The sequence below is a fragment of the Diadema antillarum genome, unplaced genomic scaffold (genome assembly GCF_040938485.1).
Source record: "Diadema antillarum isolate AM-2024a unplaced genomic scaffold, OU_Dant_1.0 seq00000050_RagTag, whole genome shotgun sequence".
Lineage (NCBI taxonomy): Eukaryota > Metazoa > Echinodermata > Echinoidea > Diadematoida > Diadematidae > Diadema > Diadema antillarum.
The window spans coordinates 426,175-445,214 of record NW_027271159.1 but is presented as its reverse complement, the minus strand read 5'-3'; the positions used below and the strand labels follow the sequence as shown (position 1 = coordinate 445,214).

The 19,040-nt window shown below is 39.5% G+C and overlaps 1 protein-coding gene across 1 annotated transcript in view; it reads right to left on the bottom strand.

Moving 5' to 3' along the window:
* The window catches only part of LOC139725592 (fibrillin-1-like), a 125,621-nt gene that overhangs the window by 41,597 nt on the left and 64,984 nt on the right, over positions 1 to 19,040 (bottom strand). The window contains exons 12-26 of the mRNA XM_071636683.1: positions 17,996 to 18,118; positions 17,164 to 17,289; positions 13,586 to 13,708; positions 9,692 to 9,811; positions 8,846 to 9,061; positions 7,899 to 8,024; positions 7,348 to 7,473; positions 6,413 to 6,538; positions 5,888 to 6,076; positions 5,329 to 5,454; positions 4,051 to 4,203; positions 2,932 to 3,021; positions 2,178 to 2,303; positions 1,495 to 1,620; positions 344 to 469 (exon numbers count right to left, since the gene is read on the bottom strand). Of these exons, the coding sequence (XP_071492784.1) occupies positions 344 to 469; positions 1,495 to 1,620; positions 2,178 to 2,303; positions 2,932 to 3,021; positions 4,051 to 4,203; positions 5,329 to 5,454; positions 5,888 to 6,076; positions 6,413 to 6,538; positions 7,348 to 7,473; positions 7,899 to 8,024; positions 8,846 to 9,061; positions 9,692 to 9,811; positions 13,586 to 13,708; positions 17,164 to 17,289; positions 17,996 to 18,118 (2,022 nt within the window). The remainder of the gene's footprint in view (positions 1 to 343; positions 470 to 1,494; positions 1,621 to 2,177; positions 2,304 to 2,931; positions 3,022 to 4,050; positions 4,204 to 5,328; positions 5,455 to 5,887; positions 6,077 to 6,412; positions 6,539 to 7,347; positions 7,474 to 7,898; positions 8,025 to 8,845; positions 9,062 to 9,691; positions 9,812 to 13,585; positions 13,709 to 17,163; positions 17,290 to 17,995; positions 18,119 to 19,040) is intronic.

Here is a 19,040-nt window from a genome sequence, read left to right as displayed (position 1 = left end):
TTAACACTATTTCACAATAAGACCCATTTCGCATCTGAATCTTATTCCTGCTGCTGACTCACAGAGGTGATTTGCTATTCTTGCATCCATGCTCTGAATGATGATGTGGGTACAACTTATTGGATGCAGCTCCATAAGAAGTACTTCTTTTATTACTTTTGGTGACATGAAAGAGGGGAGTGGTAAGGGAGATGGAAAGACCATGTAATGATTGCTGCTTGAAAACAGATGAATTGTATTTACCTGTCAGTTTCAAAACAAAACAACAATAAAAAGCGGCAACACATTCATTCTTAAAAAGTGGGGTGTAGGGTATTTCATGGTGAATGCCACTGGTAGATACCTCTGCATGCCCGGCCGTCTGCGGTGAGTTCTTGACCTCGAGGGCAGTCACAGCGGAAAGACCCCGGCAGATTGGTGCAGGAGCCTCCTCGGCACAGGCCCGGAACTGTGGTGCACTCATCAATGTCTGCATGGGAGGGACATCACAATGAAAGGAGGAACACCAGTGACCAGGGCACTAACGCATACAATCTCTTCTATCAATCCACTGCTTCATTAGTCCCTAAGACTTGGCCCTACATATATTTTGGCAAAGGGTGTCTGGGGAAATGTGTATTCTCACGTAGCAACTGTCTCCATCAACTTGATATGAACTAACTCGCACTTCATTTCAAGTGGTACTGCACATCTAGGGACGTTTCTCATAGACAATTAAGTTGTATTGTCAACAAGGTTACAGATGGTGGAAATATAACGTCAGAAACAAAGTCAGCATAACATGAGAGCGAGACAGGGATTCAAATTGTTACATTCTGTTATGTTATATTATTCAGAGAATAATCACTACACTACATTGTACAATACTTTCAAGTGTCATTAATGAATCCCAGTAACTTTCTGTTATATCACTGACAAGCACTGTAATTCATTTCTAATATATATGGGTCCTCTAATTTGTGACAAGAATGACATCAACAACACTCATTGATGTAATAGTGACAAATAAGCCACATTGTACATATTCTTAAAGGCACTGTTTACCATTTGCAGATGAAACAAAACCCTAGCTCTAGTGCTTCAAAATAGTTTCAAATGTGAGTTAGGGATAGAAACAACCAGTGCAAAAAAGTTAATGAGTATAATCAATGTTTAAGTATTGTTATATATACAAAATGTGAACAATAGTTATAATAAAATTGTTCCTAGACTAAACCATCTACAGTTATGGTTTAGTGAGAAAAATAGTGATATCTCCTTATATATTAGGCTTTAGTGCAAAATTTTTATATGGTAGGATGTTTTGTGATACAACTGACCTACACATTATGCATCATATGTAATAACTTGAACATTTTTTTAATCATTGCTCCCAATGGTAAACAGTACCTTTAACTAATTTTGTGTGTTGGGGGGGGGGGGGGGGGGGGGGGGGGGAATAGTAAAACTGGAAAGAATTCTCCAATCATCATTATAGAGACTGACTCCACTTACCCATACAGGTTCTCATGACTGCGTGTGCCTCGTACCCCTCGAAGCAATTGCAGTGGAAGTCTCCCGGCACGTTTTCGCACGTCCCGTTGCCGCAGGCGCCGAACGTGATGCTGCACTCATCGATGTCTGTATGATGCAGAAGCAAGGATGAAGCCAGAGGCAAAGATGGGGAAAAAATAAAAAAATTAATCAGTCATTTTCAGTTTGATCCTGTTTCAATCTACCCAAATATAAGACTATGTTCCCTCAGATCTCAAATGTGGTTGAAGAGCGAGCAAATATTATGCATACATAGAAACTGTATCACAGAATTATGCTAACAAAATATTGAGTGAAAATGGGACTTGACCAAGAAGTATCATTTACTGCTGAACTCACATCATCAACTTAAACATACTGTGACCATGAAAACAATGGTAATCCAATCCCATACTATACTTCAAATGCACAGATTAATTACGTCAACAAAATAACTGAGAAGTAACCTACATTATAACTCAATTTATTACCAGGGTGTGAGGATACATGATACACAAATCTTTTAAAAGATATGGAAAGTGCCACATGTGATATTTGTTGGACACTTTTGAAAACAAAATACCACAGAACTCTATCATGTTCTACAAGTACATACAATGTAGATCACTGTGCTGTAAAGCATACTACAGGATGCCGTGACTTGCCTATACATTGGTACGAGAACTCGTCCATGGCAAAGCCCATGTCGCACAGGCATTCAAAGGAGCCCTGGGTGTTGGTGCACTCTCCATTCTTGCAGATGCCTTCGTAGATCAGGCACTCATTGATGTCTGCACAGAGAGAGGGAGAGAAAGAGAGAAGGAAGGGGGATAGATGGATGTAACATTTCATATCAAGAATGCTGACAGCAGCTGAAGTGTGGTCATGCCTTTCTCATCATGTATGGTTTGTATTATTTCCTTTTTTTGTATGATACAAATGACTCTACGAGAAAGAAAAATGTTGAACATGAACACAAAAATCATTGAAGTATGATTGACTTACACACAGAAGTGGAACACAAGTTGCAGCATTAAAAAGACAGAGTGGAATTGGAATCGTTTAAGCCAATAACTGGTGGGGAAAGGTTGGAAAAATATACTTTCCAAGATTTCATCACTTTTTTTTTAACAAGATGCTCCTCTTCTTTCTTTCATAGTAAATACGAGTTTACTAAAACTATATCAAATTGAGGGAGAAAAGATGAAAATATCGTGACAGGGAGACATTAAGATTTTCCAGAGAATTTAAACTTTAGTACAGAAGATGTTCATCATCATGGTAAAATCTAAAAAGAAATATTTCTTTCAATTTAAACTTTGTTTTGAAGGCCTAACAAATCAATTTGAAATGGGTTAGCCTCTCTAGTTTAGGCAGAAAGAGAGAAAAAAATGGATGTGACATCTAAGATATACTTACCGCTCACGTACACTGATCCATCCAGGAGTTCAGGGCGGGGTCTTGTGTCAGCATATCCCCTTCCACGAGGGCACATCATGTCAAACTGAACTAAAAGTTGGTGGATTATCAAAGGAGACACAAGTTGAACAATACATGAAATCTATTTCATCAGATATTACTTTCCTTGAATTGGGAGCTACAAAGGGCAGAAAATGGTATTCGCATCAACATCAAAATCTAAACCTACAACAGATCTATTTGGCCATTTGCTTCTATTTGCTTCTTTGGCCATTTGCTTCTGTCCTGTCTTTGAAAACAAGTATGTTCACATGAAGAATCCTTTGAGTGGTCCACAATTTACAAGCATGCTTTTCAGTGGACCTCTCAATTCTTTCTTCTTCTTTTTTTCTCCAGACATAACTTTGTATTTTGCCGGTATGCATGTATGATTTTGTATTTGTTAACTATTATCTACCATGTAAAGTTGAATACATGCCTATGTTATATCTTCTAAATTTGTTCGTGTTATGTTTGCCGAAAAGAAAGAAAGAATGAAATACATGAAATAAATAAAAAATAAATGTTTGACTCTTGCAAAACCTGATTTAAACTGTCAAGCACCATCAAACAGAAGTGTACACGACTGTACTTCAGGTTCAATGAGTTATGCAAGAGTGCTAAATGAGTATTAGGCCAGCATACTTTAATCCAGATTAATCTATGCCTGAAACGGAGAAGGCTGATTTGGTGCCCTAATTAATTCTATGAACCTTTCATAACAATAAGAGACAGGTGTGCCAAAATACATGAAATTATAATGAGTATGTTTTTACAGACATTATTGATTTCAAGTTCAGTGGGTTTATGTCCATCTCTGAAGTACACGTAGTGTTATTTTGATTTATAACTCATGCAAATTAAAATGAATCATTCTCCTTAGATATTTGGGGGTTTTTCCCCCTGAAGTTCGGGAACTCTCTCAGTTTGGAACAATGCTGCTCAAGGTGCAGTGTTCTGTGGATAATTGCAGCATTATCTTCACCAGGACATTTTGGATGTATAAAAGAATGAAGAGACATAGGACTTTTCAGTGAAGGACAACTTAATCCAGCTTCATTGAATGCTGGCTTAACTTACCTGAATCTTCAATAGGGCACTCGTAGCATTTGCCCTGGTCTCCATAAGCATAGCCCATGGAACAGCAGCACACAGAGTTGCGGTACAAGCCTGGGATAGGACTCATGCATTCTCCTTCAGAATAGTCCAAGTAGCACTCGTAGGAACGAAGATCTAGAAAATCAGAAAATACTATCCAATAAATTGACTCCATTTTTCCCTCTCTGATTTCAAACTTGCTATGACTACAACTGCTGTACAGTGTTCTAAAATGAATTACAGGGATGAAAAGGAAATCTTCACCTGAGAGTAATAGATGAAATTCTTCCCTCTTTAAAACAGGGAAATATCAATTCACAGAATAATATGTGTTCATTGCATTTATTGAGTGAATCTTTCATCTATACTCTGTGATTCTCTGATCATGATTTTAAAACATTCAGTGACGAGTAAGGACCACAAGAAGCCAATAAAATGACTGACATATAGAATAGTGAGTGCAAAACTAATAAACAAAGTCCATAAATAAGCTGAATTCTCAGTTCATTGATTAATAAAGTCAATACAGAGAAGGCTTAGAAAATATGCAGATACAGCACTCAAAGAAAAACATAGCTCTAAACTATCATAAAAGTGATTCTATAAATCAACAAAATATCATTGCCATAATGTTGGTCTAGATTTCTGACAGAAATGTTTTGAAAATGATCATGGCATCAAAAAAAAACAAATTCAAAGCATTGAAAAATAATATATAATTGATTGCCTGAAGTTCTTTCCCCCCTCTCATTTATGATCAGATTCTATATGGATATCTGACAAAGTACTCAAATAAAAACCACAAACTAATGTAACCCACATAATAGCTCACTGAGATATGGAAAACAAAATAGTCAGTTGCGTGTTTAGCTATCAGTTGTAGCTAAGGACACCTCAAGGAATTCCTCAATAACACGTAAAACATACATGTATTTACGCCTGAGCCTTTTTTCTCTGGGTGGTCTACAGTCTGTACCTCTTCCAGGCACATTCAATGCTGCCTATTTTTGTTTTCTGTCGATTTTGACATGATTGCGTGTGTGTGTGTGTGTGTGTGTGTGTGTGTGTGTGATAATGATGGCGGTGGATAGATGGGTATAGGCTTTATGCAGGAAATGGCCAATAAAAGTGGGCATCGGTCCTGCTGCCCCCGGTCCGATTTCCCGAACTTCTGATTCGGAGGTCGCCTAATCAGGGCAGCATCCCCTTAATCACCATCCCATCAAGCCACAATCTCTCCACTTCCCGAGGTTGTCTCACCGATGCAGTTCCTGCCTGAGGTGTCCAGGGTCAGTCCAGGTGGACAGACGCACCTGTAGGAGCCCAGGGTGTTCTGGCACTCGCCGTTGTTACACACCATGGGGTTGATTTCGCACTCATTCACATCTGTGGAGCAGAGCAGAGAGAAGGGAATATATCCCACCTTATGTAAAAAACAGAGTCTGTATGATTCTTTCAGTCTGTTCGCAAGCATTTTTTTTGTCCTTTCTTTCTTTTTTCTTTTTACTTTGATTACACAATTATTGAGAAGAAAGACAACTCATGCTTTTTTGTGGCATGGGAGAAATAAAGGTCCCAAGCCACCCCTGTACGAAACACCAGCAGACTGTAGGTTTAATACCCTTCCTCTTTTTCCCTCCTGACATCTCATCATAGTCATGTAGAGTGGAATACTATGGAGTTTGTGTCTGGCCAATGCGCCTGTCACACCATCAAAGCTGGTTTACAGTATCCAATACAACAGAGCACAACCCTTCTAATGCCAGGTGCAGCTAGTGTTATTCCAGAGACGGGCAGGAGCGCATGACTCAGCACTCACCAATGCAATTATCGTCGACCTCTGTGTAACCCCGCGGGCAATCTCCGAAGGACAGCGGGCAGGCTTCACATGGGCTGCCCCAGGCTCGTCCAAAAGTAGAGCAACATTGGTCTCGCCTCATTGGCCCCATGATGTCCGCCTCGCACTGACCATTGACAATCCGTGTCCAGCAGGTGGCAACACGGTTATCTGTATTTTGCGAAAAATGTCAAATAATCGGTTCAAAGAAACTTAAAAAACCGAGAAAAAAAAGTCATTTCTATGTCTTATTGTATCCTTTCTACTGCAGGGATAGGACACAGATTTGTAATGTGAACTAGTGAAAACTTATTTTATGATTACCGTTATCATATGCAAGACTGAAGTACAAAGCAAAATTAAAAAAACATCTATGCGTCAGCCCTGTGAGCATACACCTTGTCAATTCCTCTGTGCAGGTCATTGACATCGAAAATGTGGTTTCACATTAGACGAGATGTGAGACTGATTGCATGAAAACGAGACATCTCTGTGTGTCCTACTCACCGATGCAGACGGTACCGGTCTCATCCAGAGCTGTGCCGGGATTGATGCATTCACAACGGAAGCTCCCACGCGTGTTGATGCAGCGGCCGTTCTCACAGAGATTTGGGTCGTCACACTCATTCTTGTCTTCATAGCAACGTAGAAATGAAAGATGTTGAACATTACTGTGGAAACTTTACAACATCGCATCTCATGGAATATTGGGACAGCTTTACTGAATTCACACAATAGACACCAATTATGAGATGGCCATAGGAATACATATCATCGTTTATTGACTGACAAAAGATTATTGAATCACTTCTAAATATTTTGTGGTTGTGTTCAAAACTTATACTGGTTGCAGTTTCTGCTTCAGTGTCGTCATCCTGAGTAACTTTCTCATATGGGCGGCTACACCTATGGTGATGCATCTTGAAAGCTGTCACTACATACAAGAAGCATCACTAATTATTTTTCTGCTTAGAGGAGAGACAGCAGGTGTTTTTAGGATAATGAACAATACATCAAGGTGCCCTTACCTGAAAAGGTCTCACAAACAAAACAAAATCTGATGGCTGAAAGTGTGAAACATTCATGTTCTTCAATGCCAAATAAGAATGACAGTTCTCTATATATAGACATTTTTCTGTATCTTGTTAACTACGGCCTTGAGGGTAATGCATATTACAAGCTGTGCTTTTTAGCTTCCCCTCCATTTTCAACATCATTTAATGAATATCACGCATCTTGGCACCACAACTTATTGTGAATTTATACCATATCTTAATATATCAACAATGTTTGCTTTTTTATTTCTGCACAACATATTTTGTAAACTTTTGTTGAAATTGAAAATGAATGGAATGAAAATGAAATGAAACAGACTGAAGAGTGTGATGATACAATCTTACCTTCATAAGTAAGAAGGCATGTTTTAATAATCTCAGATTTACCTTGGCAATATGAGCCACGGGAGTCTAACTCTAAGCCTTCTGGGCAGTCGCAGATGTAAGCACCAGGAGTGTTTCGGCAGGTGCCACCACGGCATAGCAGCCTGTTAAAGGCGCATTCGTTTATGTCTGGAAAAAAAAAATGACAGAAAGGAAAGAACAAGGAAACAAACAAACAAACAAACAAAAAATAAAAACATGGGTGGATAGATATTCTGGAAAAGACATCTGTTCTGGAAATTCTCATTGCAACTAGCTAAGAGCTTGAAGAAATCAGACAAAGCCTGCAACATTTAAGGAGAAGGCTCATACAAAGCAACACTAATCTGTTCATATCAGACACAAAGAGTTGTTATAAAAGTCTACAAGAATAGAGAGTGAGTCTATTGGGTTGCTGACACAACACTGCATTCAAATTGAGTAGGAAGAAAACAGTTATACAATCAATAGCAAAGGAAAATTGGACTGTGCCTTGGTAGATGGGTAGTCTACTTGGTACAGATCAGTCGTAACATGAGAATTTGACGAAGTGAAAACAAGAGGAGTAGTATTACCTGTGCAGCTTTTGCCATCACTTGTCACCTGGAAGCCAGGGTTGCATTTACACCGGAAATTTCCAGTCAGATCCTCACAAATGCCATTCACACACAAGTTGTTGAAGAGGGTACACTCGTTGATATCTGTCATAATGTGAAGAAGTCTACAGATTAATGCTAATGCTTACAGTGGAAAACAAAAACACATAAGTAATAACAAAGGAATAAATTAAGGAACAGTAAGAGAAAGGTTGAAATATTAGCACAGAGGGTAAATACTGTCCCTTTCAAGCAAAGAAAATATAAATTAATCTTGAAGAAGGAAAATGCCTGAAGACAATTATATGCTTGTACAGTAAAACCTGCCACCTACAGGAGACACAAAAAAAGTGACAGTTAGAGACAGGTGGCTGCTATAGATAGGGTCATTTACGTTGCTTTTCTTTGGGGGTGGGGGAATGTTTTTCGTGGTTGTACACGGCAGGTGGCCAATATATACAGGTGGCCGCTAAGGAAGGCTTGACTGTATATCAACTGCACTGGTCCATGTCACAACAGCTCTTACATCCAACCAGTTAAAACAAACAAACAAACAAACAAACAAACAAACAAACAAACAAACAAACAAACAAACAAACACACAAACAATAAAAAAAAACACACACAAACATAATGCCTTCGGCAAAACTTCGTGGCAGAAGCATAAATAAAATGTGCTGCTGTTTTTACACCTACAATTACATCTGAAAGTTTGTCTATTCCTATTAAGAGGGAAACAACCCATTCCTGAGATCACAATATCAAACGTATGATCCACTGAACTATAGTTCTGTGATGTGAACTCTCTCCATGGGCGTGGCAGATGGGCGTGGTAAACATGGGTGGCAGATGCCAGTCACCCTCTTAGGGGGGTTCACACAGGGGCAAACAGCTGAGTGGACATCACAGGAACAACCCCAACTCACTGATGCTGAGGCTGTCTCGGCCGATGCCATGGCGACAGAGCTCCTCAAACTGGAGGGTCCCCTGCGGGGGGCACGACTCGCAGTTGGGGCCCCAGCTAGTGGCCTCCTTCAGCAGCACGGCACTGCAGCAGCACGTGGAGATGGTCACCTGGATGCCTGATTGGTGGGTGCAGCGGCCCATGTCACCGTCGAGGTAGCAGAAGCCACGCCTACTCTCTGCATGGTGGAAAGTAATTTCAAAAGATCAGGCCAGTACCATTAGTTTGTCTGGTTTATAAAGCAAACTCAATTGTACCATCAGGTACGACTAGTAGAAGATGGGAGTTATACCTACATTGCCATTCCTTTATTTCAAGGAGTCAAAACTCTCTCATCAAGGTGAAGATTTGTGTTTCGTTGTTGATGACTTTAATCTGGTCAAACTAAAATGAGCTATCAACTATTTCCAAGATATTTATGCCACTTGTCAAGGCATGGGCTCATGGCAATTATGTACTTTCAATGTGCTCATCAGACTCAGGTGTGGTCGTTTAGCAGATTATGTTCACTGCTACTGTTAACAATAAATACACAAATGGAAAGTTTACGTTCTTCACATTGTGTCATGTTAACTTTGTTCTTTGAGAAGGAATGTATGAACTCCTGTATACATATCTAACATCTTATACTTGACGCAATAATGGGGTAAGAGGTGTCATCAGCACTAGGACACAACATGTCTCCACATTCTGCACCTATCTGGTCCTCTCCTCCTAATCATGTCTATCCAATCTGATCAAGTCCAATCCAGCAGGTGACGATGCCAGCAATGTTAACGTGTGGTAGCTACCATGCGATACTACTCACCAATGCAGGTTCCGTCGTCCGAACGTGCGTACCCCACAGGACATTGACAGAAGTAGCTACCCAGAGTGTTGACGCAGTAGCCAACTTGGCACGGGTTCCGCAGAGCACACTCATTGATGTCTGGATGTAGGAAATGAAAAGACAGTGGCTGGCATGATTAGGATGGTACTTGCTCTCTCATCGAGCTGTATCCCAATCTGGACTCACTATCTGAAGAATGCCATAGCAGGCTCGCCGATACGGTACAATTAACTCGCCAAAAGCATTTGACCTTGCTGCCTGATTTGCATAAAGTAAACAACATGTTTATGCAAAACGGCTGGGGAAGTGTTGCAGGACAATCGCAATATCTTGCCGCAGAAGCCATCAAATGATAAAATCTATACAGCAAATTGAAGGAGAAGCTATTCTCTAACTTGAAATGTTAGCTATTCTCTTACTTGCATTTTGAGTTTGACTGAGGATAAACCTGTGACATTAACGTTGAAACTTAGCTTCCCAAAAAGAAAATTTGGTGTTTAAAAAAGTGTTATTTTCTCACATTTTTCTTCACTACCCAAAGATGAAGGATGACATATTCATATTAGATACATATGTGAAGTTTCAAGGGATTTGGTGGTAAAATAAGGGAGATACGAGGAGGTGAACTTTACAGATTTTTTGTTCTTCACTCTATGCAGTGCTTCAATGACCATTACGAATTCAAAAGCTTACGCCCCTGTTCGCAGAGTTAATTGCACCGTGTCGCTGGGCCTCATAGACAATACAGACAAACAGGTTGTCAAAAGTATTGACAGGAGGCTAAGGTCTGTCATCAGCTGTTTTGTGTTATTGGTAGATTCCTAGCCATATGAGAGCAAACTGACGGCGAAAACATGTCAAATGATTTCCGTTTCCCACTTCCAGGAGCAGTGGGAGCATTACGGACACCACCTTTTTTTTTACAGGCCAACAAGCTTCGAGCAGGATCTATTTGCCTTTGACATGGGAACTACAATCTTTTTTCCCCTCTCTCTTGTGACATCATAATGGCCCTTCATCTAACCTTTATGTTGTGTTGCCACCAATGACCCAGTGTTGTGATTGTCTGGAATGCACAGTAGTTTACTCTGATATGGAAAGTGCATTGAAATAACAGCTCAGCCGCATTAAATCTCAACATTTGTGCAGACATTTTAAGTTTTTTAAAGTCTCATGTATTACTTTTAATTTTTTGATTCTCACTTCAAAATTCAAGGTTTTATTAAAACTAGCTTAGTTGGTGAAAGTAACTTTATAAATGAGGAAGCCACCACAGGTATGCTTCAGTTTGAATGGTTTGTACTTCCTACATCAACAAAAGCCAACTTGTCAGTTCGCTTGTAGGCAATATTATATTTTGCCTTCTCGTGTTCAAAACCACAACGTATCAAAGTTCGATAAGAGAGTGGGGCCAGGTGTTTGGCAACACATAACCCTGATGTGCAGAAGGGCAGGTCAAGCATTTCCTCTTTTGGAAAGAGAGAGAGAGAGCGAGATATGAGCACCAGATAATGGAAAAGTCCATGCCGCTGAAAACAAAGAGAGAAAAGTGCACCAGCCCGCACATGTGTTGTTCTCCAAACCGGGACAAGCTAAAAAAGAAATGCTGAAGAGGAGAGAAATTTTGCCTGCATGTTCTCCAGGGAAATTAATGCTAACCTTCATCTGACAGCAGGAGTTCATGGGGGTGGGTTGGGGGTACACCCTGGCTCTGTGCCAAGTCACATGACTATCAGACACACATTCTACAACATCATGTGCACATATGTCATTCGATGGTCATTTCTCCACATGGAGTGCAAACCACATGTCTCTTTGGCATCTCCCTCTGAATTCTCTCTACCACCAACACACATAATTGCCTGAAATCCCATAATAAAACGCCACTTTATGTTGCACTGGAGTTCCACAAATCAAACAAATGCATAAGGAGAAGTTTCCTTCAAATAAAGCATATTCAAGTTAATTAATGCATTCTTCAAGTCTCGTATCTTTTCACTGACTCATGACAATGTTTATTTCTGATTCTGAATGAGCATTTCTGATGTGGAATAAAACATTATTAAAATACCATTAAGTATTCTATTTCATTAAATCAATAGACAATTATTGTGACCAACTACGCTGTGTTGACTTGGGGAATGGATTTGAAATCGCTTAATTATTGACCAAATGGGGGGAAAATCCAGCTATAGTAACAGTATCATGCATTTAGGGCTTAATAATTAGGAGTAGCAGTGTCCTATGTATCAGGACAGACCTATACAGCAAGTAACCTAGGCCATGAAAGACTTGAAGAATGTTTCATATTGAAAAAAAAAAGAAGAAGCTTAGTTCCATGGTCCAAAGTGGGACAAATGTCTCTGATATTGTGTGAAACTGAACCTATGAAAGAAATCACAGTTGAAAATAACTGCTTTGAGCTTGAAAAGTGTAAAATCTATAGTAACAAGATTTACTACAATTATCATATTATCATTTTTTTTTTTTTTTTTTTTTTGGGGGGGGGGGTCATTATACAGTTCAGACAGGAATGTCAACAATTTTTCTATGGACTTGAGAAGACATGTACTTGAACTTGATATACAATTTCTGTCACATTGAAAAAACAACAAAACAAATAAAACAAACTAGAAAATCCTCCTACCAGCCAGGAATCACTGTACAGAGAATGCCTGTAATGTGATATGGCCTGCATTGTAAGGTACTCCAGTTTCCAAACCTACACCAAAAGGTAAACACTTCAACAAGGCAAAAAAATATTGTGCCTCTGGCACCATCAGCTCAAAACAGCTCTGACTTTAACAATCTCATCAGCTTGAACCAATGAACTTGGCAAAGGGGTGGGGGGGGGGGGGGACGGGAAGGGAAGAACCCCCAAACAATACAGCTGGGAGCATTTCCACTGCCAACAAATGACTTTTGCAGTCACACAAGAAGGTGACCTTTAATCTTCAAGTGAGATTCCAGTTTCAACACAAAAGTCAACCTTCTACAGCAAAAACTTCAAGACATGACCTCATTCTGTGCTTGCAAATCAACCTTCTCATAAGAGTACATTATCAGAATGAAAAATACAACACACAAATACTTGAAATACAGTCTTCACATAATAATTAGAGATGGGCAATAATTGTCATTGTGGAAAGTTAGTTCTCGATTCAAAAGTTTTCACTGCATCACAATTTCTTCAGAATTCTTTTGCGCTTTTTTTCACTGTCGCGCTTAAAACGTCGATGACGTGTGGGGGTGACATCATCGCCCCATTCTGAATCACATGTGTCTCAGTTGTTCAATTCAATGTGACCATGGTATCAATATGGAATTGCATTTTCACAGAGGGGGGATAATGTCTTCATCTCCAATTCTCACTCTGTTATAATGTGCTCACAAAAAAGTATCTTAAAGTGTTGGGCAATGATCTAGCAACTAACACCCCTTTCACCCTCAGACATTGTTGCTTGGCTATACCACACAATTACAGTTTGATATAAAGCATATATTTAGTTCTTACTTATTTCTTGCAAAAAGAAACAAGTTTAGTGAAGATTTATGTTGGTATTTTCAATAAAAATAGAACTCCATATACGTCCTTTTCTCTCCTTTTAGCATTGCACAAGTGAAAATAACAAGATGTAATTGCATAAGTCTTTACAATGTGATACTTCATCACCTTTTGTCACACATTACCAACAACAATGAAAACTCCCACATTACATTGCAGTGACAAATACTTAAATTAATGAAATGGAATGAATGAAAAAAAAAGTCTTGCAAAACCAAATTTATGTAATTTCCACATGCAAAACATAAGGTACACTGTAAGACATGACCTGTGTTTGTAATTTCTTTTGTCGGCATAGAATGACTCACCGATGCAGCCTCTTGTCCCCATGGGTTCATAACCTTCCTGGCAGCTGCATTCAAAGGTACCCGGTAGATTAATGCACTGAGCATTGCTACATGAATGGGTCCCAAGAGTGCACTCATCCACATCTGAAGAGGGTGGGTTTTTTTTTTTTTTGGGGGGGGGGGGGGGGGGGAAAGAAGGAGGAATAAATGGAGGAAAGAACAGGTTTTATTGAGAAAAGAACTTTTAACCTCTGAGAACAGTCTGGAAAGCATTCACCAGATGTTGAAACCTGAACATACCGAGTTGCAATAATCATATGAAAGCACTGATAGCCCTCAGAAGAATGACCATTTATGATGAACACTTGAGAAAAGTGCAATGATATAGCTATAAAGTACCGAGCAATAGCAATCCCTTCTTTTGTGGTGTTTAAGAGCACTATAGCAGTGCTCGAATAAGAACAAAAAAAAAACAGATTAAGTTATACCTTCCATCTCATAACTTTTGTAATAAAAATAAACTTCACCTTGACAGGCAAAATGCAAGGTCCATCAACTTCTCTCTTATGGATTGTTGGAATATTATTTGCACACAGATATGAAATATACAGCATAGCATATAGTCTATGATATTAAACCTTGGAAATGATCACACTGCCACAGAATTGCTTGGCTATTTGGCTTTTGTCACTTGGAAGCTTTGCTGTTGCTGACATTGACATCAAATGTATGACACAATATAACTAAAAAGGAAGAACAAAACTACTGTGTCTGAATACCAACTGCAAGAAAGCAGCACTATGTCAGAAAATGCTGCCAATTGCTTTACAGGAGACTTTATTTCCTGTGGAGAAGACGGAAAGGATGACACGAAAAATGCTGTCACTTTGTGAACACTCACATGACATCTACATTTAAAGGCAATGAAATGTGAGCACAAATTAAACACTGTGCACATATTTGCACTCAGAGGATTAAACTTTTCTTTTTTTTTACAGAAACCAGCATGCACATAAAAATGAACACTCCTAGATGAGGTAACCTACACGTAGTAGCTTTTGAAGAACATTCGCACAGGAATATGCACAGAAGTAAATAATTTATTATGTAGGGACCTATTAGTGGAAAATTGAGCAAAGAAAATGGGGATTCCATCGGGATTTAGAATGTACATGATTACTTGGAGACTTCTGACTGTGATAACTAACCAATGAGAAGAGGCCTTATACTCTTGCTGAAGAGTAGGTTAACAGACAGAGCTTCATCAGTAGATGATCTAGTACTTGGAACCTGGAAACAAGACTTATATTAGAGCTCCTCCTAATAACGTCTTTCTGTCACACACAGTGTTGAGATGCTAAAGCCTACTCTACAGGTACTCACACCCCGCGTTCACATTAGCCCGCGATGCGGGGACAGCCGTAAGAGATCTTATCTTTTTTACGACTGACCATCCACACTGCTATCTCATTTGTCCCCGAGCTGAGGGGGCAATTGGGGCTTGGGGCGAGCTCTGCCACTTGAAACCAGGCATAGCGCATGCGCACATTTGATGACCACAGCTGGAAGCTATCAATTGCGCCCCAAGGTCACTCTCCCCTCCAAATCTTGTCCCCGTACCTGACTGTACCCTACTTGCTTCGAGGGGACGAGGGGACAAGTCCCAGCGAGCGTTCACATTATGATTTTTGAGGAGAAAGTCCCGCAGCATGGGACTTTCCCCACATAGCGGGGACTAATGTGAACATGGGGTTTGTGGTAGAGCAGCTGAGAAACAATGCAAGCATTCCAGATTCTATACCCTCCCTTTATCCCTCCCAACACCCCACCTCTGCCTCCCCCTCTCCCCTCCCTTCCCTCTGTCTCTGCGGTAACTGATGATGATGATAAGGATCAAACAATTGAGCATGAGGTCAGCCAGCTACTCAGGAGATTAACCCTTGCCTCACCAGAGGGCATACAACAGGTGGCTGAACAGAGAAATGTCAAGTGGTGACATATGGTTGTGATTCTCCCCCTAACAAATACACGCACTACTGGGGCGCATTCCAGACAGGGTTTACATTCCGTTCCTCTTGTATGAACTGGAGGGTGTTTCATAAAGCTGTTCTTAACGTTACGAACGACTTAAGAACGACTGGTGATCAGTTCTTGTGCTGAATTATTGAATTTCAGATAATTATAGCACATCAGAACGTGTTCCAGTCATTCTGAAGTCATTCGTAACTTTAAGACCAGCTTTATGAAATACCCCCCTGGTCTGACTCTTAAAGGGACTGTACAGTACTGGTTGAGGTAAGGGATTCATGTTTTGAGCATTTCTAAGTGAGATAATGAGAAACCTCTTATGACATATGAAAGAGCATGTAATTTCAAGAAGGATTCAACGTTTATTTGATGAAAATTGGTTTTGAAATGGCTGAAATATCCAAAAAAGTGATGATAATAATAAAAGGCGACATGCCACAACTTTATCAGGATCTCTTTCTTTCACCTTGTTTTTGGATATCTCAGCCATTTCAAAATCGATTTTCATCAAATAAACTTTTGATACCCTTTAGAATTGCATGCTCTTTGACATCTCATAGAGTGGTTTCTGAATATCTCACAAAATGTTAAAAGCTAAATCCTCATCTCGACCAGAACTGTACACACCCTTTAAAGGGAAAAATCCTGGACAAACAAAAAATTTTACAGTTAGTCTATAGAAAGGGTAAACTCTTACAACCACAACAGTGAAAGTTTGATAAAAATTGGATGAAAATTAAGGAAGTTACAAAATACTGAAGTATCACTAATTTTCACACTTAAAAAAGCACCTCTTGAACAGTCAATACGAACATGCAAATAGTAAACTGATGATGCCCTCCCATCACAATTTGCCCTGCAGTATGTAGGCCAATATGAATAAAATCACGATATTTCTGTTTTTTTTTTATCAAACGCAATCATGCCCAAGTCTCATATCCTGATATATCTGACAGATCATAGTCTTTTACGTGTTGCACATTTGACCAGATAAATACATTTTTTGCCATATTTTTGGTAGGTAGCCATCACAATCAATGAATGAAAAATTGTGAGGTGATGACATCAACAGCTCACTCATTTAGGTATTCGTATCAACTGTAAATCTGTTGTACAAAAAAAAAATGGGAATCTCTGAAATTTCGTAATTTCCTTACTTACACGTTGTACATGTATAGTCAAATTCTCATCAAATTTTCGCTGTTGTACTTTTGACATGTTACTCTCTCTTTTCAGAATAAGTTTCAACTGATCTGGAATTTCACGAACAGGAGAAAGAGAAGGAGGAGTTGGAGGGGGAGGAGGAGGTGTTGGAGGAGAGGAGGAGGAAAGGGAGGACGAGGAGGAGGAGTTGGAGGAGGGGAGGAAGAGGAGAAAGGGGAGGTAGAAGAGGAAGAGGAAGAGGAGGAGGAGGAGGAGGAGAGGAGAGAAAAAGAGAGAAGAAGAGGAGTTGGAGGAGGGGAGGAGGAGTTGGAGAAGGGGAGGAAGAGTTGGAGTGGGGGGAGGAGGAGTTGGAGTGGGGGGGGGGGCGTATGAGGAGATGATGATAAAGTTACTAATCACAGACTCACCTATACAATATCGGCCATCAATGGACAGTTTGTAGCCAGTGTAGCACTCACAAGTGTGTGAGCCAATCAGGTTCATGCAAGTACCATGCTGGCAGACATTTGGGTTGGTACGACATTCATCAACATCTACAGCGAGATCAACACAGAAACTCCACTTACTTTTTTCTTTTTTTTAAACAAGGTAACACAGGTCATCATGTAATGACACAAAGAAGTACCACAAAAAATACATAACTGAATTTCAACCCTACTTGACTGAATCATTTAAAGAAAATTTTTACTTTTTGTACCATTTGGAAAAGATAATCTGAAAGAATATATAGTAACAGAGAATAACATTCAGTCTGATGTGAGGTTCATGATATCAATTTTGACAACAAAAATTAGCATCATTCCTATGAGTCACTCTATGGACTCACATAGTTGTGTGCATTCATTAAGGAAAATAAGGCAGGGCTTGTATTTGCTTTGAATTACATCTTATTCACAAGAATGTGGCATACCTATAAGGGCATGCTTTAGAACAGAATAAAAAAAATATACCACCAAATATCTACCAACCGTGAATACAGGCTAAAATGATTGTTTGCAAATTAACAGAGTTCAAAATTTTGTTGGAGATATTAATCACTTCAGGTGGTAGTTTTGCACTGTGTAGTCCCACATTACTCCTGTCACTGTGTGTTTCACTGCTGTCATCAACTCAGCAGAAAAAGGTGGGTCACATGTACAATGCAAGTTGACTGATCAAAACAAATTTCATCAAACAGTATCCCCCCGTATTCACACAAACAGCTTTCGAGCAAAGAGTGATGGAGGTGACCCAACTTACCTTCACAGTAGCGCTGATTTGCAGATATCTGATATCCATTTGGACAGATACACCGGAAGGTACCATCCAGATTCTCACAAGTTCCATAGTTGCAAATGGTATTGTCCCTGCATTCATTGATGTCTAAAGAATGAACAGCAAATCAGATTTCATGATCAAGCATGCAATATGCAGCAAAAGCACTTCAAGGGCACTGGATTTTTTTTTCTTTTAGCTTACAAACAATACAAAAGAAAACCCTAACACAATCATTACCATGATCAATGTATCAAATATGTATTAAAAAATTGCCTCATTTATTTCTTTCTTTCATTTGCCCCGCCTACTCTGTCTGTCCAAATGTAATTATCTTCACAAGACATGTTTACAATGATTAAAGTCCAAAAAGTTTTGGCCCTTGGGGGTTCTATCCGTGGCCTCATCATGGGAGTCACATGTACTGCTTGAGCAACTTTGTATTCCTAACCTGTATGGTTAAAGGGAAAGTACAGTTTTGGTGGAGATGAGAACCGGGCTTTTAACTTTTTGCAAGATACCGAGAAAACACTTATGATATAGTACAGAAGATACCATATTAACCCGTTGAGGACGGACTGATTTTGCTACAACACGTATTTCCCATTGACACCTGCCCGAGTATACTCGGGACTCGTCCTAAACGGGTTAAGAGGAATTCAAAGTTTATCTGACGAAAATCGGGTTTGGAATGACTGAAACATTAAAAAACAAAGTAAAACAAAGTAATCGTAATAAAGTGTGTTGGTCCCACACTTTATAAGAATTGCTCATTTTTGATATCTCAGCCATTTCAAAACCAATTTTCATCAAATAAACGTTGAATTCATCATAGAATTACATGCTCTTTCACATTTTATAAGAGGTTTCTCATTATCTCACCAAAGAATGTTAGAAACCAGAAATTAGGATTGAACCATAACTGTACGGTCCCTTTAATTCCCACCAAGTTTCATCAAATCTGACCGAGGATTGCAGAGGAAGAGATGAAAATGTATGGAACTCATAAATGACTTAGAACAAAGGATGA